We start from the raw sequence: 21,945 nt of genomic DNA on the forward strand, positions 1-21,945 counted from the left end.
CAGCTGATTTTTTTTCTGAGTGTCAGAGTTAAAAATCTGATTTTCTGGGAGAAAGACCTCTACTTGCCTGCACAAAGATTACTTAAGAACTGGCTGAACAATGGACTAGAAAAAGCTCTTCTGGTGGTCTAGTTATGGAATCAAAAACATTACCACAAGGCATACACAAACATTGCTATTGTTTCTTCTTCTTCATATTCATTTTTTGCATTAAAAATTCATGATAGAGAAATAAGCCAAACTAACAATGCAATGCAAAGTCATTCTGCTATACTGATATTTTGCAGACATATTTTTCTTAAAGACATATATACCTCTAACTCCCCACATGTTCTACTAATATCTTTCACATGCACACAGTATTTTATACATGTCCAGAATATATCTCAGTTCTGAATGAAAAAAAATTAACAGAACATTTAATAAACATTATAATACATTTACATATATATACAGTAACAATATACAGTAATTTCTGCATAGCTGTTGGGAAAGATTATGCTAAAATATTTTTATTCTTTTATCACACTATAACACCAGTGCTAATGTTTGTTTCTTAAGTTAAACATAAGAAAACAAGAATGCATTTGCAAAACAATACCTCATTATATAAAAATGTAAGTCTTTTTAACTATTATGATATATAGTATATTACAGACTGGCAAAATACAACACATTATGAATTGTAAATAAAATCGTTTATTTAATTTAATTTTAAAATTAAAAACCATAAATACAGTGCATATTAGTTTGTTTATGTATTTTTTATGTGAATTTCTAAAAAATCTTGATTTGAGTAAATAATGATCACTACTGCTAAAATTTCAAGGTTTTCATAAAAATTATAAGAAAGAAATCGTTTTCTTAATTTAAATCCAAGTCCACTGTTTTTAATTTGTATTGTTTAAGCTCAATATAATTAGACCAAAGCACACTCCTCCTAACTATGGAGAAAAGAAAGAAGGGGGGGAAAAAAAGGCATAAAGTGAATTTGTGGCACTAGCCCACTTTATGTATGAATATGTTTATAAACAGCAAGTGATAGATTAAGTTGTTTTTTTATTTAAAAAAAAAAGCTGTTCTGCAAGGAAAAAAAAAGCCTAGATGAGAGTTCAATACCACTATCAAGCAAACTTAGCTTCAATTGAAAAGGATTTGAAAATTTCTTCATTACATTTTTACATAAAATGTTGCTATTATATCATTTTATTCAATTAATCAATACTCAGAATGTTCCATACCTCTAACTAACTGCTCTACTTTTTTTGATATACGGGTTGAAAATTTCATGAAAATTAATTACATGTAAATTTGTTCTGTATTGTTACCATTAAATTTCACTTAAGGCAGAAATTATTTCATAAATTAGATAATTTCTGTAAGAAACAATTAATAAAGCATAACATCTCGGAAAAAAATATAAACGTCTAGGTTCAAACCTTCAAATGAAGACTCGAAAGGAGAAAAGGAAACTTAATATCAACAAGTGATATTTGCACTATCAATTTTAATACTTAAACTTTTTAAAATAAGGTTTAACTTGCTCACATCAGCTTGTAGACAAAATTTTTAAGAGATTAAATTATTTTCAGTTAGTAAAGCAAGTATATATCACATAATTAATCAGTGTGTGTGCGCGTGCGTAATTTTTGTTATTACTGCATCATCAAATAAAAGCATTTTTATATAATACAAATATTGTGTAATAATACAAATAATATAAATAAGAATATGAAATCGTTTTCTTAATTTAAATCCAAGTCCACTGTTCAGTTGCCATTGGGAAAGATTATGCTAAAATATTTTTATTCTTTTATCACACTATAACACCAGTGCTAATGTTTATTTGTTTCTTAAGTTAAACATAAAAAAACAAGAATGTATTTGCAAAACAATACTTCATTATATAAAAATGTAAGTCTTTTAACTATTATGATATACAGTATATTACAGACTGGCAAAATACAATACATTATAAATAATCAATACTGTTTCCCAATACTTTGCATAATGTATCACATTATGAAGAGTATGTTTTCATCTTAGTGTATAAGGAACATAAGATACAAACATCTTGACTAATATGCAAAGATCTATGGTATCTGCAATCATTTTTTAATGCTAATTCTACCTATGAAAGGTTGGAAATTATCGAACCTTTAGTCATAATGTGAGTACACAGCATCATATTTAAGCCACTTCATACCTCCAATAAACAAGCCTTCATACCTCCAAAAAGAAATGAAGACTTGAAAGAAGGAGAAAAGGAAACTATAGCAACAAATGTAGAAGTATTACACATTGGGGTTCAAACTCACAGGCTGCTGGTTGCAAAACAGAGCATTCTCTTAGAATGTTTTCATGATATGGATAATGAGAAAAGACAAAGGTATGTATTTGGATAGGAAATATGTGAATTAAAGGATTTTATTTCATGCTTATTTTTTTATGTTCTTTTAGATTTAATGCAAGAAACATACTTCGATATTTTTATGGAGAGTTCGTACAGTAATCTACCATTTATCTGTCCTTCAAAACAATGACCTTTATAAGTCAACTGACTTCTGGTATAGTCAGATAGACAGTACATTTCTTTACATATATTTGCTATACTGAATTATGGGCAATTTAATTTGAAACAATTACAGCCATTATATACTATAACCAAATAAATTCAACACAATGACTAGCAGTGCCATACAAATAATGTATAAGAAAAGCACAAAAAAATTAGAACACTTATAAAATACAAATTACTTACCAAAGATATTCAAAACCATCCACAAAAAAATTGAATCCCTCATACCCAAACAGCCAATGATATTTCTCTGCAAAAAATCTGGCCTATTATGGCCAAACAGGCTTCACAGCAACTAAATTCACATAGGAACATCAGATTCCTTGCTACAAATAAGGGATTACAACACCATTGCACTCTGCAATATTGAAAACAAAATCAACTGGAATAGCACCTGCATGCTTCATGAAACAAAATATTAGCACATGAAATTGATCAGGATGCGAGAGACTAATATATTTACCTAATCTCAACAAAATGACTGTTTAAAATAATCAAGAATATAGAGAACACAATTCTGCCAAGACTAATTAGGAATAAGAACTTTGACCAAGAAGTAATCAACCACTGGAACAATGGACTACAAGAAATTGAGAACTATAGGCTTATTATCAAAAACTGATCCTTTAATCAAAATACAGCAAACACCATTAATTCTTGCATTTCAAAACTAAACACTGAACTACAAATAACTTAAGAACTCTAGTGAGAGGTCGTATAATCATAAGTGAGCCTCCCACAATAACCCTGCTGACTTCCATGGAGGTTCTTGTAATAATTTTGCTGGACTGATTGGATGAGTGCTTAGCATATCCACTCTCTAACCAACAAATCGCAGATTCAAATCACAAAGTGGGCATGGATGCCTGTGATTGTCTTTAGGTGAGAGATGAATTTCATCACCTAATATGAGACCACCACCCTGCTTATTGGAGGCCTGAAGTGGCTTGAAAAAGGTCCATGTTTGGTCTCTAGAGCAGGGGTTCCTGACTATGTAAAAAAAAAAAAAACTTAGCCTACTCACAGTACCAATGTATAGTATATTACATTACATGAGTGGAAATCAAAAAAATTCTAGGACTAGGTTTTTGGCCATTAGCAAATGGCAAAACTGATTTGAGATCTGGAATTAATCTACACTTACCCAAATGGAATTTAATATAAATATAAAAATCTGCTGTCTTCAGTGCTAGAGATCAACTTAACTTGGATTTAACATAAATATATTATTTAATTAACACATCGAGGTTCACAATAGAGATTCTGCTATCCTCTGGACAATAGTCAATCAAGTTTAATACTTAATGAAAATTATAGCTTGTAGTTCTCTTTAACATCTTGGTGATGTCATCTGTATGGATGATGAAACATTAAGTTAAACATAATAATGTTTTCTCAAAGTAATGTGAATTCTTCAAAACTTATGTACAATCTATATTCTACTACAATCAAGCAAAGAAAAATATTAGGAAAGAAACTTTTAAATTAATATCCATATGGTTCATATTAGAAGAGGTTTAAGAGATCATGTCCTTCAGGAAAGCAGATGCCAAACACCTTTGATAAACTGATTTCTAAGTAAAAAAAGATCCAAATGAAGGGATTCAAAAGAAGTTTCATCTATGACAATTAGCATGTATTGCTTACTTTTAAAACAAAAAACCTGTTTGGGAAAAAGCTTTCACCCAAAATATGCATAATCTCCTTGAATGAAAGCCTTAATGTTCTTACTCTTCCTTTGGGCATTTCAAGCACAGCCTTTCATGAAATTGAATAGGATCATACTTTACAGTTAACAATCATGGTATGAAACTAAAGCATCAGAGAGAGAAACACTAATATATAGATAGATGAAGCATTAATAAAGATATCAATTATCTTCAATTCTTGTTTAGGATAAAAACAGCTGAGAATGAGATTTACAGGAACTCCACTCCCCCATAGAACAGACAAAAAAAAAAAGACAGAATACAAAACACTTTTAAAGCTTTTTCAACCAAACGTTAATCTCAAAGCAGTAAAGCTCTGGTTTTCAGTGATGCAAAAGACAAACCAGCTGGAGAACACAGGAAATCAATATATCAATACACACATTATACTGGCATCATGGCCATAGATGCTGTTTATAATTTCAGATATAAACTTCCTTCCACCATTGTAAGAATATTAGTGTTCTTAACTTTGTCCAAGTAATCTTCAGAAACTTGAGTTGCATCTGTACCTATTTTGTCTTTGTGCTTTGCTACAAAAAATGATTTGTATCGATTTATAATGCAGAAGGTCAACTGATACAAATACTTTTGAATATGTTCTTGATGTTATCTTGTCTTGTATATGGATACAAAGGAAAGATGGGAAGACAATTACCCTCTAAAATTTCTGATTAACCACCGAATCAGCCATGATGTGTTAACATGCCAATAATTATATAGATGTGAAATGTTATTAAGTTAATACAGTATTTGAATACTACAGAAATATGCTGAATATTTTTGATATTTTATTCATGTGCTCATTTGGGTAGTTAATTATTTTTTAAAATTAAATGTGAAATGGATATATTAGTGTCAAATAATATAATATTGCTCTTCACAGTGAATCACAATACTAATATTAATGCTGAAACCAACAAAAAATTGCATTAATTAATTATGAATTACAGCAAGAAGAACGAATGGATATATAGTTAACCAAGGTGTCCAGAAGATATTCAATGCTTACAAAAACATGTCATTTGGTATGGTTCTGTTGCATTATCAAATGCAGTAAATATTTGATAAGTAATATACTGTGTAATCAATGTAACTGATAACTACAATAAAAGCAATGCCACAATTAAGATCAACATACAATGAGGAAAAAGGAAGCATTAAATAATGCCAAGATATATATAGTTAATTGTAACACCACAAATAGAATTTATAAAGAAACCTGCAACCCTTTATAAGGTTAAACTTCTAAAGTTACTCCCATATATGGCTACCAAAAATACAAAATTATCTGTTCGAGCTCATCATTGATAGAAGTGATTGGCTATATATATTATATTAAATGAAACGTTTGTCAGCAATACTCAAAATTTGTTCAACACTACTCTCATATTTATTAAAATATCTAACACTTCATCAAAATAACAGAAAACATCATACAAGTGGAAAATCGTAAAAATGAAAGTTCTGATACTAATGATAAGATTTGGATAAGTGCATGTGTGCTCTGATCATACTGTTATCGCTTTAATCTTGATTACTGGTATTTTATTATTTTTTAACTTGTGCAATAAAGACACCTGAACCAGTTTTTGACATATTTATGTCAGTAATAACGTGGATGCAAAGTACCCATTAGGTTAAGATAACATTTGAATGGTATTGAAATTACAAGAATATGAATATTATTTTTGACATATTTTATACAGGTGGCAGTTTAGGTGGTGAAACCTTCAAAATAACAATATATGTACAATCAACACATGCAAAATACTGGAAGCATACTGATAAAGTCTAATAGGAAAGGTGTTGTGGAGAGGCAATGGAGAGATCTTTAAAATTATGGACTAATGATTACCATCATAAAACTAGAAGAAATAGAAGGTGATGGTGATATGTCAAAATTTCAGGCAAGCAAAGGCCAGGCTGAACAGGTGTTTAACAGAAAAGCTTCATTTTACATGTTATTAAGAACTGAATATATCTGCTAGTACAAGAATTTATTCTGTTTGCTGTAATTAGTGAAGAGAGTTATTCTACTCAAATGTTTAATGTTGGACAGACAGAATTAATCAGTAAAAAATACCAGTACAAACCTGTTTAACAAAGGAAAAGAGAGTCACATGTGAGTGGGCACAAAGTAGTAAAGACAGGCCCACAATTTTGGGTAGCAATGCTATAGGCAACTTTAAACTCAAAACCAATCCTAATCTACCACTCAGAAAAATCTAGTTTTGCAAGGGATGTTTATTTAAGAACATGCCACAAGTCATACAAAAAGATAATTCAAATGTGTGGGTTAATAGAACAATTTTTCAAGATTGGTTTAGCCTATTTTGTTTCAGAAGTTATTGCAGCAGGAATAATTTAGCATTCAGCATATTGCTAAACAACAAAGAATGCTCCTGGACATCTGAAATCATTCTCTTCATCAGCATCTTTCCACTGCTAGATGAAGGCCTCCCCATAATCCTTCATTCCATCTTAGCTTGAGCTTTTTGACACCACTGAATTTCAGCTATCTCTTTAATCACATCCTCCTATCTTTGGTTTTCCTATAATGAATGGTACCCACAGATAGCTTTCCATCTGTGGGGTACCACCATTCAAATAAACTTTTTCCATTTTAGATGGTTTCTTCCTGCAACATGACCTTCTCATTGACAATGTGAATCTTTTAATGGCTATCTCTCACCTTGGTCTGAGCTCCAACACAAATAATGTGCTTTCTATCTTGAATGGTAAAACTAAACAGTAATCCTTCCTTTTAAACTGGGTAGTCCTCAACTTGTCATTTTTTTTTTTTTCCAGTCAAAGTCCATGTTTCAACTTCTATATGTCATAATTGGAAGTACACAACAGTTGAATACTTTTAAGATAAATGGGATGACTGTCTCCATTGATTGTTTCACTATATTTTCCACAGGTTACCCAGCCAAGATGAATTCTTCATAACTTCTTCCTCATTCTCCACCAAATGTGATCTTCTATCTGTCCTACATAAACCAAGTCATTACAGGATCTTTATCCAGAAATTAAATTTTCGGATAAGTTATTCGATTTAGTCAGGGAATCTTGCAGACTTCTAGCAGATTTTTTTAAATAACGAAAACTGTGGTGCATTCATAATTAGAAGAAAGACACGTATAAACCACAGTGAAAATTATTTAATTGTAAATATTTCATCCTAAGTATCTTAGGACATCATCAGTACAGTATTTAAACAAAATTAGGAATAACATACAGTTAGGGCGCATGATTACAATAGAATCTCATGAAAACGTACATAACGTGCTAAAGTAGTACAAAAAAAAAAAACCGCTAATTATTTAACACAATTTTGTATGATAATTTCCCATACTTTAGGATTTACACATTAAAAGAAAAGAAGACGGTTCCATCGCCACGTCCTACATTCTCAGGTCGCTACATTCACAATTCTTCTGCTCATCATCCATCTCAGAAATCTGGCATTATTAAATCACTAGTTTCCAGAGCACACAAATTCTGCTCCTCTGAAGAATCTTTAAACCAGGAATTAGAAGTTATCAAAAATACAGCCATCCTAAATGGATATAATCCTAAAACAACTCAAAAAATCATCAGTCACTTCTGCATACATCAAACCAGACAGGAAGAAGTGCATAGGATTCCCATACCTTACGTTAAAGGCATCTCAGAACGTCTTTCTAAAATTATGAAGAAATACAATTTTGCCACAACTTACAAACCTATCAACCAAATTTACAACTTATTACCTTCTCCTAAGGACAAATTCTCACCCTTGATGTTACCTGGTGTTTATGAGATTCCATGCTCATGCAAATTATCTTACTTTGGACAGACAGGTAGGTCTGTTCAGAAACGCATCTCGGAACATCAAGACCACATTCGTCTTCTTAAACCGCAGAAATCTGGCCTCTCTCAACACGGAATCGAAAATCCAAACCATAGGATCCATTGGGAAAAGGCTAAACTTTTACATAGATCTTTATTTAAACATGAACGTTTATACAAAGAAAGTTCTGAAGCCCTACTACACAGACCAAACCTAAATTGCAACGACGTTCTTACTATTCCTAAAGTATGGGAAATTATCATACAAAATTGTGTTAAATAATTAACGTTTTTTTTTTTTTTTTTGTACTACTTTAGCACGTTTTCATGAGATTCTATTGTAATCATGCACCCTAACTGTATGTTATTCCTAATTTTGTTTAAATACTGTACTGATGATTTCCTAAGATACTTAGGATGAAATATTTACAATTAAATAATTTTCACTGTGGTTTATACGTGTGTTTCTTCTAATTAATTCTAGCAGATTTATTTAGAAGTATAAAATCATCTGCATAAAATAAAGAACTGAGATTAACATCTCCAATTTTGATATCAGGTTTAATACCATTTTCCTTCATAATGTGATCCATATAGATAATGAATAACAGAGAAGATAATGTACATCCTTGCCTGACACCAGATTTAACATTAAATCATCTTCCTGTACTTCCTTCAATTCTAACTGCTCACTTACAACTCAAATAAAGACTAAGTATTGCTTGATATAATGCCCTACCACCATACCACTGTAGCATTTTGAATAGCTTCTCTCTCAGCACTTGTCATATGCCTTTTCCAAATCGACAAAACTTAAATACAGATCTTTGTTATATTATCATGATTTCTCAACTATTTGTGATAAAGTGAAAATCTGATCTTGACAGCCTCTATTTGGCCTGAATCTAGATTGTTTCATCACCAAGCTTCCCTTCCACAATCCTTCTTAACCGTTTCTCAAATATACTTGCATATAACTTACCAGGAACACATTCAGTTTTATTTCCCTTTTTATATATGAGTACTATGAGAGCATACTCCAATCACTGCATAGTTCAGGCCTTCTGAACTATGCAGTGCAGCCACTGTATAGTTTATACCTCCATACTTGAGCATTTCTGGTCAAATATCATCCACTTCAGCCTTTCCACATTTAAGGCCTTTTTTTTACTTCAATTAAGGATATGTATTCTTGATTGCATGTCCGTTGAGTGTTTTTTACTACTGTGCTGTCACTGATTGTTTCGTTTAGCAATTTTTCAAAGCAATTACTCTATACATCATCAAGGATATCTTTTTTCACCAGTTTTCATGTTACCTTTATCATCTCTAATTCCTTTTACAGCAATCTTTCCTCCATTATTGAGTGTTTTCAACAGCCTCCAGAATATTTTGCCACCTTCTTATTTATTTTCTATGTTCTTACCAAAGTCTTTCCATGCCTTTTGTTTAGCTAGCTTTACACACTGTTTAGCTTTCACACATTTATCTCTGTATTCTCTAAGAGCACAAGCTCACTTATTTGCCAGGAACTTTTGATATACTTTCTTCTTTTCCTTCACTGCCACTTCAACTGTCCACCATGGAGGTTCTGATTTTTCTATCCTTGCAAATAATCTCATCACATGCCTCTTTGGCTGAATCAATCAATGTTTTCTTCAGCATTTACCAGTGAATCTCCAAGGTCTCAAACTCTCATTTTTTTCTTGAATAATGTTTGTGTATTTTAGTCTACAGTTCACATCTGAAAGTGCTCAACTTTTATTTGCTTTAAAACTTTTTTGCATGTTCTTTTTTTCAATATGAAATTCAATTTTATCCTGCTCAAGACTAAATGGTGATCACTTCCAATTTCACCTCTGTACACTCTGGTGTCCTTCACCAGTGAGAAAACATCACTGTCAACAATAACATACTCAATGAGACTTTTCTTATTCCTTACCTCTTCTCTCCATGTGAATTTGTGCACAACCTAATTTATATCATTTTAGATTTGAAATAACTCTGAATTCCTCTTACTGATGTAATATGTAATTAATATGTAAGATGTAATGCAATATGTAATTAATCATTTCTGTAAATTTTAGTTAAATAGTTACTTATGCTTTTATTTCATTTTCAAGTACACACAACATTAACTGTTAAAATTTTCTCTTAACTCTCCATGTATTGTAATTAAATTTCATAATAAAATATCCAGATATCCAATACTTGTTGTAAACAAACAAAAACCAGAAGTTCATGAAAATTCCCATTTTGAAAGCATATAGAGATATTGTATGTAACAAACTGGAGGGGAAAAAAAAAAAGAATGAAACCCTTCATAAGCAGGTGTATTTATTTTACATTTATGAATACAGGAAGTATTTAAAAATGTAAGAGATTGTTTTTTTTACTTATTTCACAGTTCATCAAAACTGTTTGACTAATCTGAAAAATTTATGTAGCATCATAAGAATTAAACAATGCTACACCCAATAAATCACAATTTAAAAAAGTAACTTGAAATTAACATGTGCAACCTAATTTCTTAAAGATATAAAAAAAAGTTCAGAAAGACAAACTTTTTTGGCGACTTTAGATACAATGGAAGCAGATTCTTTAATCTGTGCATGATGTAAATTTTCACGCTAATTCAGAAGAGAATACATGTACCAGAAATGAACTAGTTATAAAATGCATTTGCAAGTTAAAAATAAAATAATTATATAAAAATAGTAATTTTTATTTTTTTAAAATAAGAATCAAGAGTGCAAATCTGTTAATATGGACAATATTTAATTCCTGATTTGACAATTATATTTCTGGAATTTTGTTAAATGATAATTTTTTTTTTTTTTTCTGCGTGTTCGGAATAAATCATATCTGTATTCTTTTATGTATAATGTTTAGAATGTTAAAAAAATTTTAAATATTTAAAATTTATAATAGGCAATAGGTTTAAATTCTGCAGGATGAAATTATGAAATATGGATGATAGTCTGAACTGTAGCTATCAGTGAAAGATTCAATACCTATCTGCCTTGACAGTTTCAATGTGATTTATTGAAAGAGCCATGTGAGTTAATAGAAACATGAATATTCTACAATGCCTTCTGGTTAATAAAGGCATCGCATGCTTCTTTAAATTTCAGTCCTTTCATTATTGAAAGGAATGGAATGTAAATCCTATGATAAGGTTTTCCAGTCACATCTGGAAATATGTCATGAATAACTGATGTGTCATTTGCTTTTCCTTTCTGATGATGAATGCATCATCTTGTTTTACCTCCATATGGAAGTTTTACACATACAATTTGAGATGGTACACTCATGGGTAGGTGTCCTTGAATAAGTCTTAATCCTTCCCATCTCCACCAAAGGAAAAAAAAAAAGTTGTGGTTTTTATGTAAATATTGTTAATTTAACATTTTCCAGTTCAGAACTAAAAACACCTAATCATTCAAGCAGAATGTTAATGCTGATTACACTATTCCTGTGTAAGGTGATGACATGAGTTTCTCTAAGAATATGTAGACTTGTGTGATAGAAAAATGATAGAAACCTAATGAAAGTAAAGTTATAAGCGCATTTGGGAAAGGTAGTTTGTTTATTCTGATTCTATCATCAAAAACTACACACATTGTTTTAGAGACTGTAATGATGTTATAATGAAAGACAATTGCATTAGAAGGCTTCTGTGACCCCTCCTTTCTAACCAGAAAAATGCTTTCGTTTAATTTCCTTTTTATTTATAAATTTTATTTATTTTCATTATGTTATTTACATCTTTCTTCCTTGAATAATACAGATGGTTAGAGGAGCATACTTTGTTCTATTATAAAAAGCTAGATTATTAACAAATTGAAAACAGACAAAAGCACAAGATGTTTATCAAATTCTTTTAAACAGATAACATGAAATTTTATTACTGTGTTTTATTTAATCTGATGATCACTTCATTGTTGTACTTGGAAAAACAAAGTGATGAAATGAATTTCAAGACCAAATATATATTAACATCACTATGATATCAACAAAAATAATCATTCTGTACATATATTACAGAATATATACTTTTAATGGAACATATCATAAGCATATCATGGACATGTGCTTTACAGATAGGCAGAAGTACGCACATTATTGACAACCTTAATTTAATATCACAAAAATATCTTTATAATTTCATCACATTTTCTTTAATAATCGGCTTAAGAGACTACTACTGTGCTTCAAAAAATTAGATTTAATAATTTTGAAGTGTGGGTGTATATACACACAAACCCACAGAATTCTAAGCAACTGAACTGTTGCCAGTATAGATGTTATAAAATAATTTCCATAAATTATGCAAAAACATACTTTAAAAATCTAACACAATAACCTAGAAAATATTTGTACAATAAAAAAAAAAAAATTGTATAATGAAATTAATAATATTAACAAGATTAAGAAATACTTGTTCATATACACCAATCTCTATATCATCCCCTGAAACATGATTTATATACTGTACTTAATAAATGAAATCATTTTTTTGTCTCCAAGGCTCATTGATTTGCTGCTATGGGAGGAGCTAAATTTGAAACAAATGCTATCAGTTTGTGGCAGATCTGACGAATACTATTGGGAAATCCAGGTCGATTTGAATATACTTCGATAATTACCCGCAATTCATGGAAAACAGTCCTATAATTAAGAAATATAGGTTAATAAATATTATAAATGAATTATTTTATCAAATAGTTTACTACAGTTACACAGTAAGTACAACCATATAATAATTGCTCTGGAATATATATATTTCTTTATGTGACTCACCCACTAAAAGCTGTAAACCTACATATATTAGTAGTATAGGTGGGCTAAGAGGTTTTTTTTTTATATTCTTATTAATTTTATATATTTTTATACTTCTTACGTAATCTGGAAACCCTACGCTAGAGATCAAATGTGGAACTTTTTTAAGCCACTTTTGCAGACCTCCACCAAGCAGTCTCATATTGAACATAACATCTATTCCACTGCACCAAAGTCTCAACATTCCAAACTCATAACACCTACAGACAACATATTCCACTCATTTGGCAGCATCCATGAAAAAATTATGCCTGTACCTAATGCTCAGCACATTCTTATATAACTAGAAGTGGCTTCTTGTTCTTCCTCCTCACTTTAATTCCATTCTATGAATTCTAAAAAGTTTCACCTTCACTTTAGCTTATAACATCCCATAAGGTGACATCACTAATACAGAGAAAGGTTTGAGACACCTGCTCAGAGACTCAGCAGACACTGGTCATATTCAGGAGACAACTTTTTTACTTAATGCTAAACCATCCTCAAGCAACATCTCCAAAGCAGAGCTAACAGCCCTTTTAAATATTTGTCACAACAAAAACATTGTCAGAGCTAACAAAGGACTCCATTAACTGTTTTGGAAATAACCTTTATAAAAAATGGAAGACCTATTCACTGGCTCAGACAAATACTATGTACAGGATGCTAACTGCATACAACACAGAAACCGATAACAAAACCAACAGTTTGGAAAGGTATCTTCAACTGGCCCCAAGGGAGTTGCTGATCAGCTGACTTCCAAACACTTTGTGGTACCAACAATTTATAGTACTCCAAAGGAATATTAAGCCAATGTACCTTTACACTTGGTTGATGTCAGGGACTCACTCACCTCTGATATGTCTGGATATTCAGACTTCTAGAGCAGCATATTGAGAAGTAAAAAAAGCTCTTATATTTCAATGAAAAAAAAAAAAAATCTGACTAGATATATCTGACCTAGAAAGCCTTGATAATATTAGCTTATGAACTTTCCCTCAAGGATGACCCTCCCAAAGCTCTTATAAGAACTCTTCCCATTGGATACCAAATCGTTCAACAGTGCCTAGACAGCTCATTTTTCTTTGATAAACATTCTGAAATGACAGAAAGGCTGGCTGTAGGCTCATTACTTGTATTTATGGAATTGTTTGAAAGACAGAATTGACAATGCCAGACTAAATTTTGACTCTGGTATGTCAACAGTATTAATTATTTTGCCAGGATCCAACTGGAAGAATCTACAAGTTATTTGGACTGTTTATATCTGCTTTACGATGGAAGAAGAAAACAGTCTCCTTCCATTTCTGGATACTGGATATGCTCCTTGAAGTCTATGACCAATGCAAACTCATGAGGTCTACAGGAAACCAACTCATATCAGGAGATATCTAAATACCATCTTCCACCACCATCCAATACAAAAACCTTATGTGAATGTACAACATCAAATGTTAACAGTCAGACAACCACAACACTACTATAGTTCTAACATGTGAATAAGAATAGCAATGATTTCAAAGTATCATAACAAATGCAGCCTTAGGTCTCGTATTTAGAGTCACATTTCTGCATCCATTCGAACTGCCACACCAATCCCTAAGAATAAAACTAATTTGGGTGAAGATTGCAAAACAAAGTCAGTAATAGTATAAATTTTTTATTTGTGCAATTATAGTTTCCTATACACCCCTTGAAGGTGCATATTAGGAATTTGAAAATGATGATATTAGATTATTCACACGTGTAATGTTTTGAGAGCCCCTTGATACCTATTGCTTTAATGGTATTTGTTACAAAGAGCAGATGCGTCTCAGGAGAAATTTGTATGATAGAACACAAGTCAGGCATTGCTTCCCACACAAGTATCAACTGTCATAAAGCTAGGAATTATATACACTGCCTACAACAGCTGTATCAAGGGACTTGTTATTTTTTATACTTTTTTATATATTCCCTCCTTTTTTATATATATAGTATATTAACTATTTAGTCTACCGGCTGTGCCTTTGTTAATAATTATACTATATACTTATGAGGTGATTTATTATAAAAATCTCTTTTACTAACAATTATTTTTATTTTGACTCCGAGTGTCCCTATATGTTATTGTATTGCACAAAAGTTCACTCCAATTGGTGCAATGACTTTAACTATCTCTTTCAGAATCCAACTAATCATTGACTCAAAACTAAGTACAAAATACATTAAATAAAACTAAAACAATAAATATACACTTCTAGTAATAATACACAACTATAACTACAGATTATATGGATCCAAGGCTTATTTAAAAATATAAACTTACTCTTAAGACTAAACACCTTTTCTTTCACAATCACAAAAAAAATGTTCATAGTGTTTTTCTCTTTCTGTTAAGGCTCTTTTCCAGAAGTTATATACAGCTCTGTACTTCATTTTCAGGATCCTTTTCATCAATCAATGTAACACACATAAAAGTCTTCTTGACTAAATCTTGTTTCCTTTTAGTAGCAATACTCATCAGATCATGCATCCTTAATACCTATAAATCTTCTTAATCAATATATTTTCTAAACATTCACTTTCAGGCATCCTTAATACTTATAGAACTTCCTTATCAATATTTTCTCTAAGAAAAACATTCACTTTAGAATGTAAGCAACAAGTTCTTCTTTCATTCACAATACTAAATGACAGTCTTAACTTTTTCCACTTTAAAAAAACTTACAGTTTCAAGATTTCCTTTTATTCATTACTTATTCCTCCTTGAAACCTATTATTTCCACTATTCCTTTTTCGGAATACACTATAAAATTTCTTCCGACTGCCACACACAAAAAAATCAAGTTCCTTCCAACTTGAATATTTACTGGCCAGTGTTCTAAAAACTTCCGAACGCTCTCTTGTTTACAACCGTTACTTGGATACGCAACGCTTTCCTTGTCAGCTGTCAATCACACATCAAATCCTCTCCGGGAGCATGCGCACTCCACAAAAGTCAGAAACTATGCACTGCAACAAAATGGCTGACTCGCTGTATCCATTAGCGCTAAGAGAAAGTCTTTCACAAAACACAAAATTCAACATTTTTAATTTTGAACAACAAACTTTCTTATAAGTAACACAAATATTCAGTTTAGTAAGCACATCAAATTTTTTTACTTCTTTACATGTTACTTCTAATATAACATTTTCATAACGAGCACATCACAAGTGCAGACACTGCGTGTATGAAAACAAAACTAACAAGCATAATTAATACGTAAAAATATTCAGAATTTTTTAATATGATTATTTTTACAGACTCTCAAAACATTGCACGACTTATAAGAAAATTACTGATTTGACAATTTTAATGAAAAATAAATAAAAAATAGCAATACATTATTATAATAAATTTAGTTTAATCTTTTATCCAAGTGTGTGCAAACAAAGTTTGTGCCTGAAAGTATCTTCAGGACTGGGGTAAAGTGGTACAACACTGGGCAACTCCTTGCAAAGGTGGAGCAAGCTACCAACACTCCTATCTCAGTATCTCCCATAATACAAAACACATCTCCTTGCAGATATGTATAATGTTATGCATTAAGGGAAGGGCCACTACCCAGACTAGTTTCGACCTTTATTGAGGTCTCTTCAGTGGGAGCCAGGCCCAAGTGGAGATACCAAGGCAGAAGCATTAGCAAGGTCATCTCCTCCTATAGGAGCTGCCAAACGGTGTGCCACCTTTTTATTAAATTACTCTGGATTTAGGGAAAGATGTTGAAAGTTTATTTTTCACTTGGTCAGACTATAATAAATTTAGTTTAATCCTTTATCCAAGTGTTTGCAAACAAAGTTTGTGCCTGAAGGTATCTTCAGGACTAGGGTAAAGTGGTACAAAAGGTGGCACACCGTTTGGCAGCTCCTATAGGAGGAGATGACCTTGCTAATGCTTCTGCCTTGGTATCTCCACTTGGGCCTGGCTCCCACTGAAGAGACCTCAATAAAGGTCAAAACTAGTCTGGGTAGTGACCCTTCCCTTAATGCATAACATTATACATATCCGCAAGGAGATGTGTTTTGCATTATGGGAGATACTGAGACAGGAGTGTTGGTAGCTTGCTCAACCTTTGCAAGGAGTTGCCTGGTGTTGTACCACTTTACCCCAGTCCTGAAGATACTTTCAGGTGCAAACTTTGTTTGCACACACTTGGATAAAGGATTAAACTAAATTTATTATAGTCTGACCAAGTGAAAAATAAACTTTCAATAGCAATACACTTAAAGCGAATTAAAAATAATACAAAATAATGATAAATAAAATATGATGTTTTCAGTTTTAATTAAATTTGTAAGTAAGGAGGACTACACAAGAGATCGATCAAAAATCGCTCCGCGATCGACAGGTTGAACACCCCTGGTCTAAAGCATCTAACTGCATCAATCCAGATCTTGGTCTTCTTCCTGCCATCAAATACCTGTTAACTTTCTGCTCGAATCTGATTAAGTGACCATACCATCCAAGATTAGCCTCTGCTCACACATTCTTGAATATTATGTCAAATTCCTTCCTAATATCTTCATTTTTAATATGATTCTGCCATTGATGCCACCTTCTGTTTCTGTTTATTCCTCAATTTTTCTCAGAACTCTCATATCAAATGTTTGATCAACTGGTATTAATACTGTCTTGAGCTAGTTTAGTGTTTTCAATCATTTCTTTCTTATTCCACATAAATTTATTCACATGATTTCTTACCATACCAGCTTAGCTTATTTTGTCGTTTACTTCTATATTTAATTTGCTATCTTCACTAAAATGCCAAAATAGCTGAAATGTTTTACTTGTTCTGTAGGATCTCCATTCAGGATGCAGCTGATGTTTACAATGCCCCAGCTTATTTTCACAGCATCTTTACTGCTGTGAAAACATGCTGGATGTAGAATGTAGATGTGGAATGTAACCAAATTTGTTACAGGAGGAATTCTTCATTTTAGTTAAGGAATCTTGAAGACTCGCTTTGGATTTACATAGGAGTATAACATCATTTGCATAAACTGAAGAGCTAAGTTGTATATCTACAATTTTTATAACAGGTTTAATACCACTTTCCTTCATAATGTGATCCATATAAATAATGAATGACAGTGGAGATGGTGTGAACCTTTGTCTAAACACCATATTTTATATCAAACCATCTTCCTGTACCTTCTTTAATTCTAAGGCTGATTTACAACTTAGACTGTGTATGATTCTATATAATATCTTGTCAGGTCATTTCCAGATCTTTTGTTCCCAAGATTTCTCACCCATTTGTTTAAAATGAAAATCTGATAATGCCTACTGTCATCTGAAATCAGCTTGTTCTTTTCCAAGATTTTCTTCCACAATTTTCCTTTGCCTCTTCGAGTATGCTTGTATAAATCTTACCAGGAATATCAGAGAAATTCCTCTTAATGCTCAATTGTTGTTTTTCCCTTAGGTATCATGATACCATGAGGGCTCAACTCCAATCATCTGGAATTCAACTTTCTGACCAGGCAGTGCAGCCACTAAACTTTTTATACCTCCACATTTGAAATATTAGAAGCTTAATAAATAATCTTTTGTTTTTGTATACTGTTAAAATTTAAAATTAATAAGAATAAAAGCTTCAACACAGATCTGCATGCCAATGTTCAACTGGATGTCACCCGCTAAAACAGAGGAAAAGAAAAAAAAAGTAGTATCTTCTTTTTCATGCTCATCCTCCAAAAAAAAAACCCCAAAAAAACTATTTTTTCTACTCAAAATGGCATTTCTCAAAAGTAATTCTATACAAATCTATGATCTTAGGATAATGTCCCCACACCTGGGATAGTGCATCAAGAACTTCTTGGTTCACTATCTCAAAAGATGTGCAGAAGGCAGTTCATCAATATCCCCTTCCTCCCTGCTTATAGTGAACTGGCGTTCTCGACTGCCTGCAAAGTCCATAACGGTTCACTATCTCAAAAGATGTGCAGAAGGCAGTTCATCAATATCCCCTTCCTCCCTGCTTATAGTGAACTGGTGTTCTCAACTGCCTGCAAAGTCCATAACATAAGCAGACAACATTCGGATTGAAGCCTAACTGAGTCTGTTACCTTTAGTGGATTTAACTGGGATCGTCCAAAGCTTATTTATTAAATAACATTAATTGATATGCATTAAGATTAATGATCTGTGACAGAGAAGTAACTTGGCACTATATAAAGCTAGTAATGTTATTTGGACAAAATGAAATGTAAGTAGATATATTTAGAAAAAAAAAAATTTAAATGGCAGACTTACACGAGAAAATTTATAAAAATTCCTATTCATGTATCAAGGGCATCCTCAATATAAAATTCAAATAATAAACAAGCCACAAGCAAACGTAAGAATCAGCAATGCAAACATGGCAGTAAAATATTCTAACTTTTTTTTTTTTTTTAAATTAGCCAGGATGAGCTGCTTTAAGAGCAATTTCCTATAAAGAGGATAAAATAATCAGAGTCCATCAGACTATTTATATCAGGGCAATATTGCAAGTTTTATAGCTCTATTTATACAACCATTTCACGAGAAAACAGTTTTTTTGTAGGATTCTACCCTTCTTCCAAAGAATGCGTATGGAGATGACATGTTCAGCAAGTCCACACTGTTCTGGCTGGTATTTAACATACTTATACTGTCCGACCACAGATGCGAGACACTTGACACTTCTGCGCATGGCCAAAGAAGGTGAATCCATTCTGATAATAGGGTAATCAATGATGAGTGTTTATTATTATACGTCGGAAAATTAGCTATTCTTTTATGAAAATTCTAGTTTTTAAAGTGGTAACTATTTTGCTTGTACAACAGAAAATTTTACGTATAAAGTACATGATTTTGCGTATTGGTAGCAAATTCATACATCACCTTATTCCTTTCTCCCCTTCAACATGAATTGACTCTTCTTGGCACTATGCCAGCCAGTGTTTTCATATGTGTGGTCAGACAGTGGATTCCTCATGATGAAGAGCTACAGATCTACTGATATGACAAAAGTAGGATAGACCATAGGTGCAAGGATTTTGATAAACATCAGAGAAAGTTTTCCTAGAGTAACTTCAATTACATCAACAAGACTTTCAAGCAGACGACATTATTTTATCATCTATTCAGGTGTTACTTCATGTGGCAAAATAAATTTTATCAAAAAGATAGATTACAGCCTTGGGTTTCTTTCTCATTACCTTGTTTATTGTTTTATGAAACACTTTGAACAATGACTACTCCATAACATCCAACCTAGGCATTCAGTACAGTACAGATACCCAAATGATATCTTTGCAGTTTGGCAAAGTTCTATATCTGAATTACAGGATTTCTTTACTAAGATCAATGTAATTCATCCTCAGATATAATTTACTCCTCAAATAGAAAATATCAATATATTTCCTTCACATACCTACTTATTATTCATTAAACAGGTGGGGACATTTTGTTTTTCTATTTTTAGAAAATAAATGCACACTCACACACACTAGATGATACATTCACACTCTGTGACATCATCATCCTTTTCAAAAATCTTGCATCATCGTATCCAATGGGCTTCCTTTGTTTCAGCAAGGCATTACTGACTCAAGAAACACATAACTGGTAATTAGTTTACGGAGTTAACAACGCATATAAAGTATATTAATTAAAGGTAACTTCAAAGAATAACTTCTATATTTCGGCAACGTCACATTGCCACCTTCAGGAACATAAAGATATGGTATGTGCATGCAGGCACTAACAAAAGCAAATGAGGAAGAAAGCAAGAAACTAATATGGTTCCTAAAGTCCTAATAGTGCCCTCTGGCGGGCTAATTTGGTTGTCTTGGCAGTTGGGCTGAAGTTCTCATAATGTAAGTCTCCCAAATTTGGGGTAGTTTCATGCACCCAAATTTGTTGAGGTTAGGAACGTTTTTTAGAGCTGCTGAAGATTCCTTGAATAATCTTTCGTATTTAAACTTGCTGCGTTGTTAATTCCGTAAACTAATTACCAGTTATGTATGACCAATGTATAAGCCTTGCTACTAGAATCAAGAAACACAGTTCACAAATCACCTTTCCATCTAATGGCTTGAATGAGTCAGTCGTCAACAAAGTCATTAAGAGTTTCTCTGTCACCAGTCTCTCAGGAAGATGTTAACCATATTTCCATTCCATATATTAAAGGTTTATCCTTATCTAAACATCTCCAAATTACTTAGGTCCATTGATATTCAAGTGTCCTTTTGCATACCAACAAATTTTCCCCCTTTCTAGGCTCTACAAAGAAGAGACTCTCATCCCTATCCCTTTGGCCTGCCTTAGCATTTATCAAATTCTTTGTGCCTGTGGTCTACCCTACTTCAGCCAAACCAACAGATCTGCAGCAGTTTGTCATGAGAACTTTCTAAACCATGTTAAATTCCACAAGCCAAAATAATGAGATGACATACGTAGCAAGTCCGCATATAATTTAAACACAGGATGCTTTTGAAGAAGATAGAAAGTCATACATAAGTTTTTTTCCTCATGGAATACTTGTGCAAAGGGAGATGTGAAATCTTGTTACACTGTTAACCTAAACAGATCTCCAAAGGTCATCTTGTGATTTTTCTATGATTACCTGATCATCTACAAAAAATGCATTGTGTTTACTGTTTGCATGTTGACTGAGGTTTATTCTCGGATGTACTACAGATTTCCACGTCCTTATTAGGTCATCCACACACACACACACACATTAAATAAGGCAGAAGAAAAGCCATATCCTTGTCAGACTCCCTGATTAGTTTCTATTTCTTCTCCTAAATATTCATCAATATTTGTGATTGCAGTTGTATTGTTATATAGGCTCTCAACTGCATTTAAGCTAGCCTGGTTGGCCAAGTGCTTAGCAAGTCCACTCTCCAACCGAGAGGTTGTGGATTTAAATCCCACCACAAGCATGATGTTTGTAATTGTCCTACTAACTCTGTGTGGAAAGGGAATCTGCGATCCTACCACTTATT

General features: G+C 32.3%; 1 protein-coding gene across 3 annotated transcripts in view; it reads right to left on the bottom strand.

Annotated features, from left to right (window-relative positions):
* Positions 1–11,694: 11,694 nt before the first annotated feature.
* Positions 11,695–21,945, bottom strand: part of LOC150106646 (transmembrane protein 33-like) — a 122,841-nt gene continuing 112,590 nt past the window's right edge. For all 3 annotated transcript variants that reach the window (XM_090392596.1, XM_090392598.1, XM_090392597.1), the window contains one exon: positions 11,695–12,795. In XM_090392596.1, the coding sequence (XP_090248722.1) occupies positions 12,657–12,795 (139 nt within the window). In that variant the 3' untranslated portion in view covers positions 11,695–12,656. The remainder of the gene's footprint in view (positions 12,796–21,945) is intronic.

Source organism: Typopeltis vanoorti, chromosome 5, assembly GCF_054136105.1.
Source record: "Typopeltis vanoorti isolate ZY-2024b chromosome 5, IOZ_Tvanoo_1.0, whole genome shotgun sequence".
NCBI classification, from domain to species: Eukaryota; Metazoa; Arthropoda; class Arachnida; order Uropygi; family Thelyphonidae; genus Typopeltis; species Typopeltis vanoorti.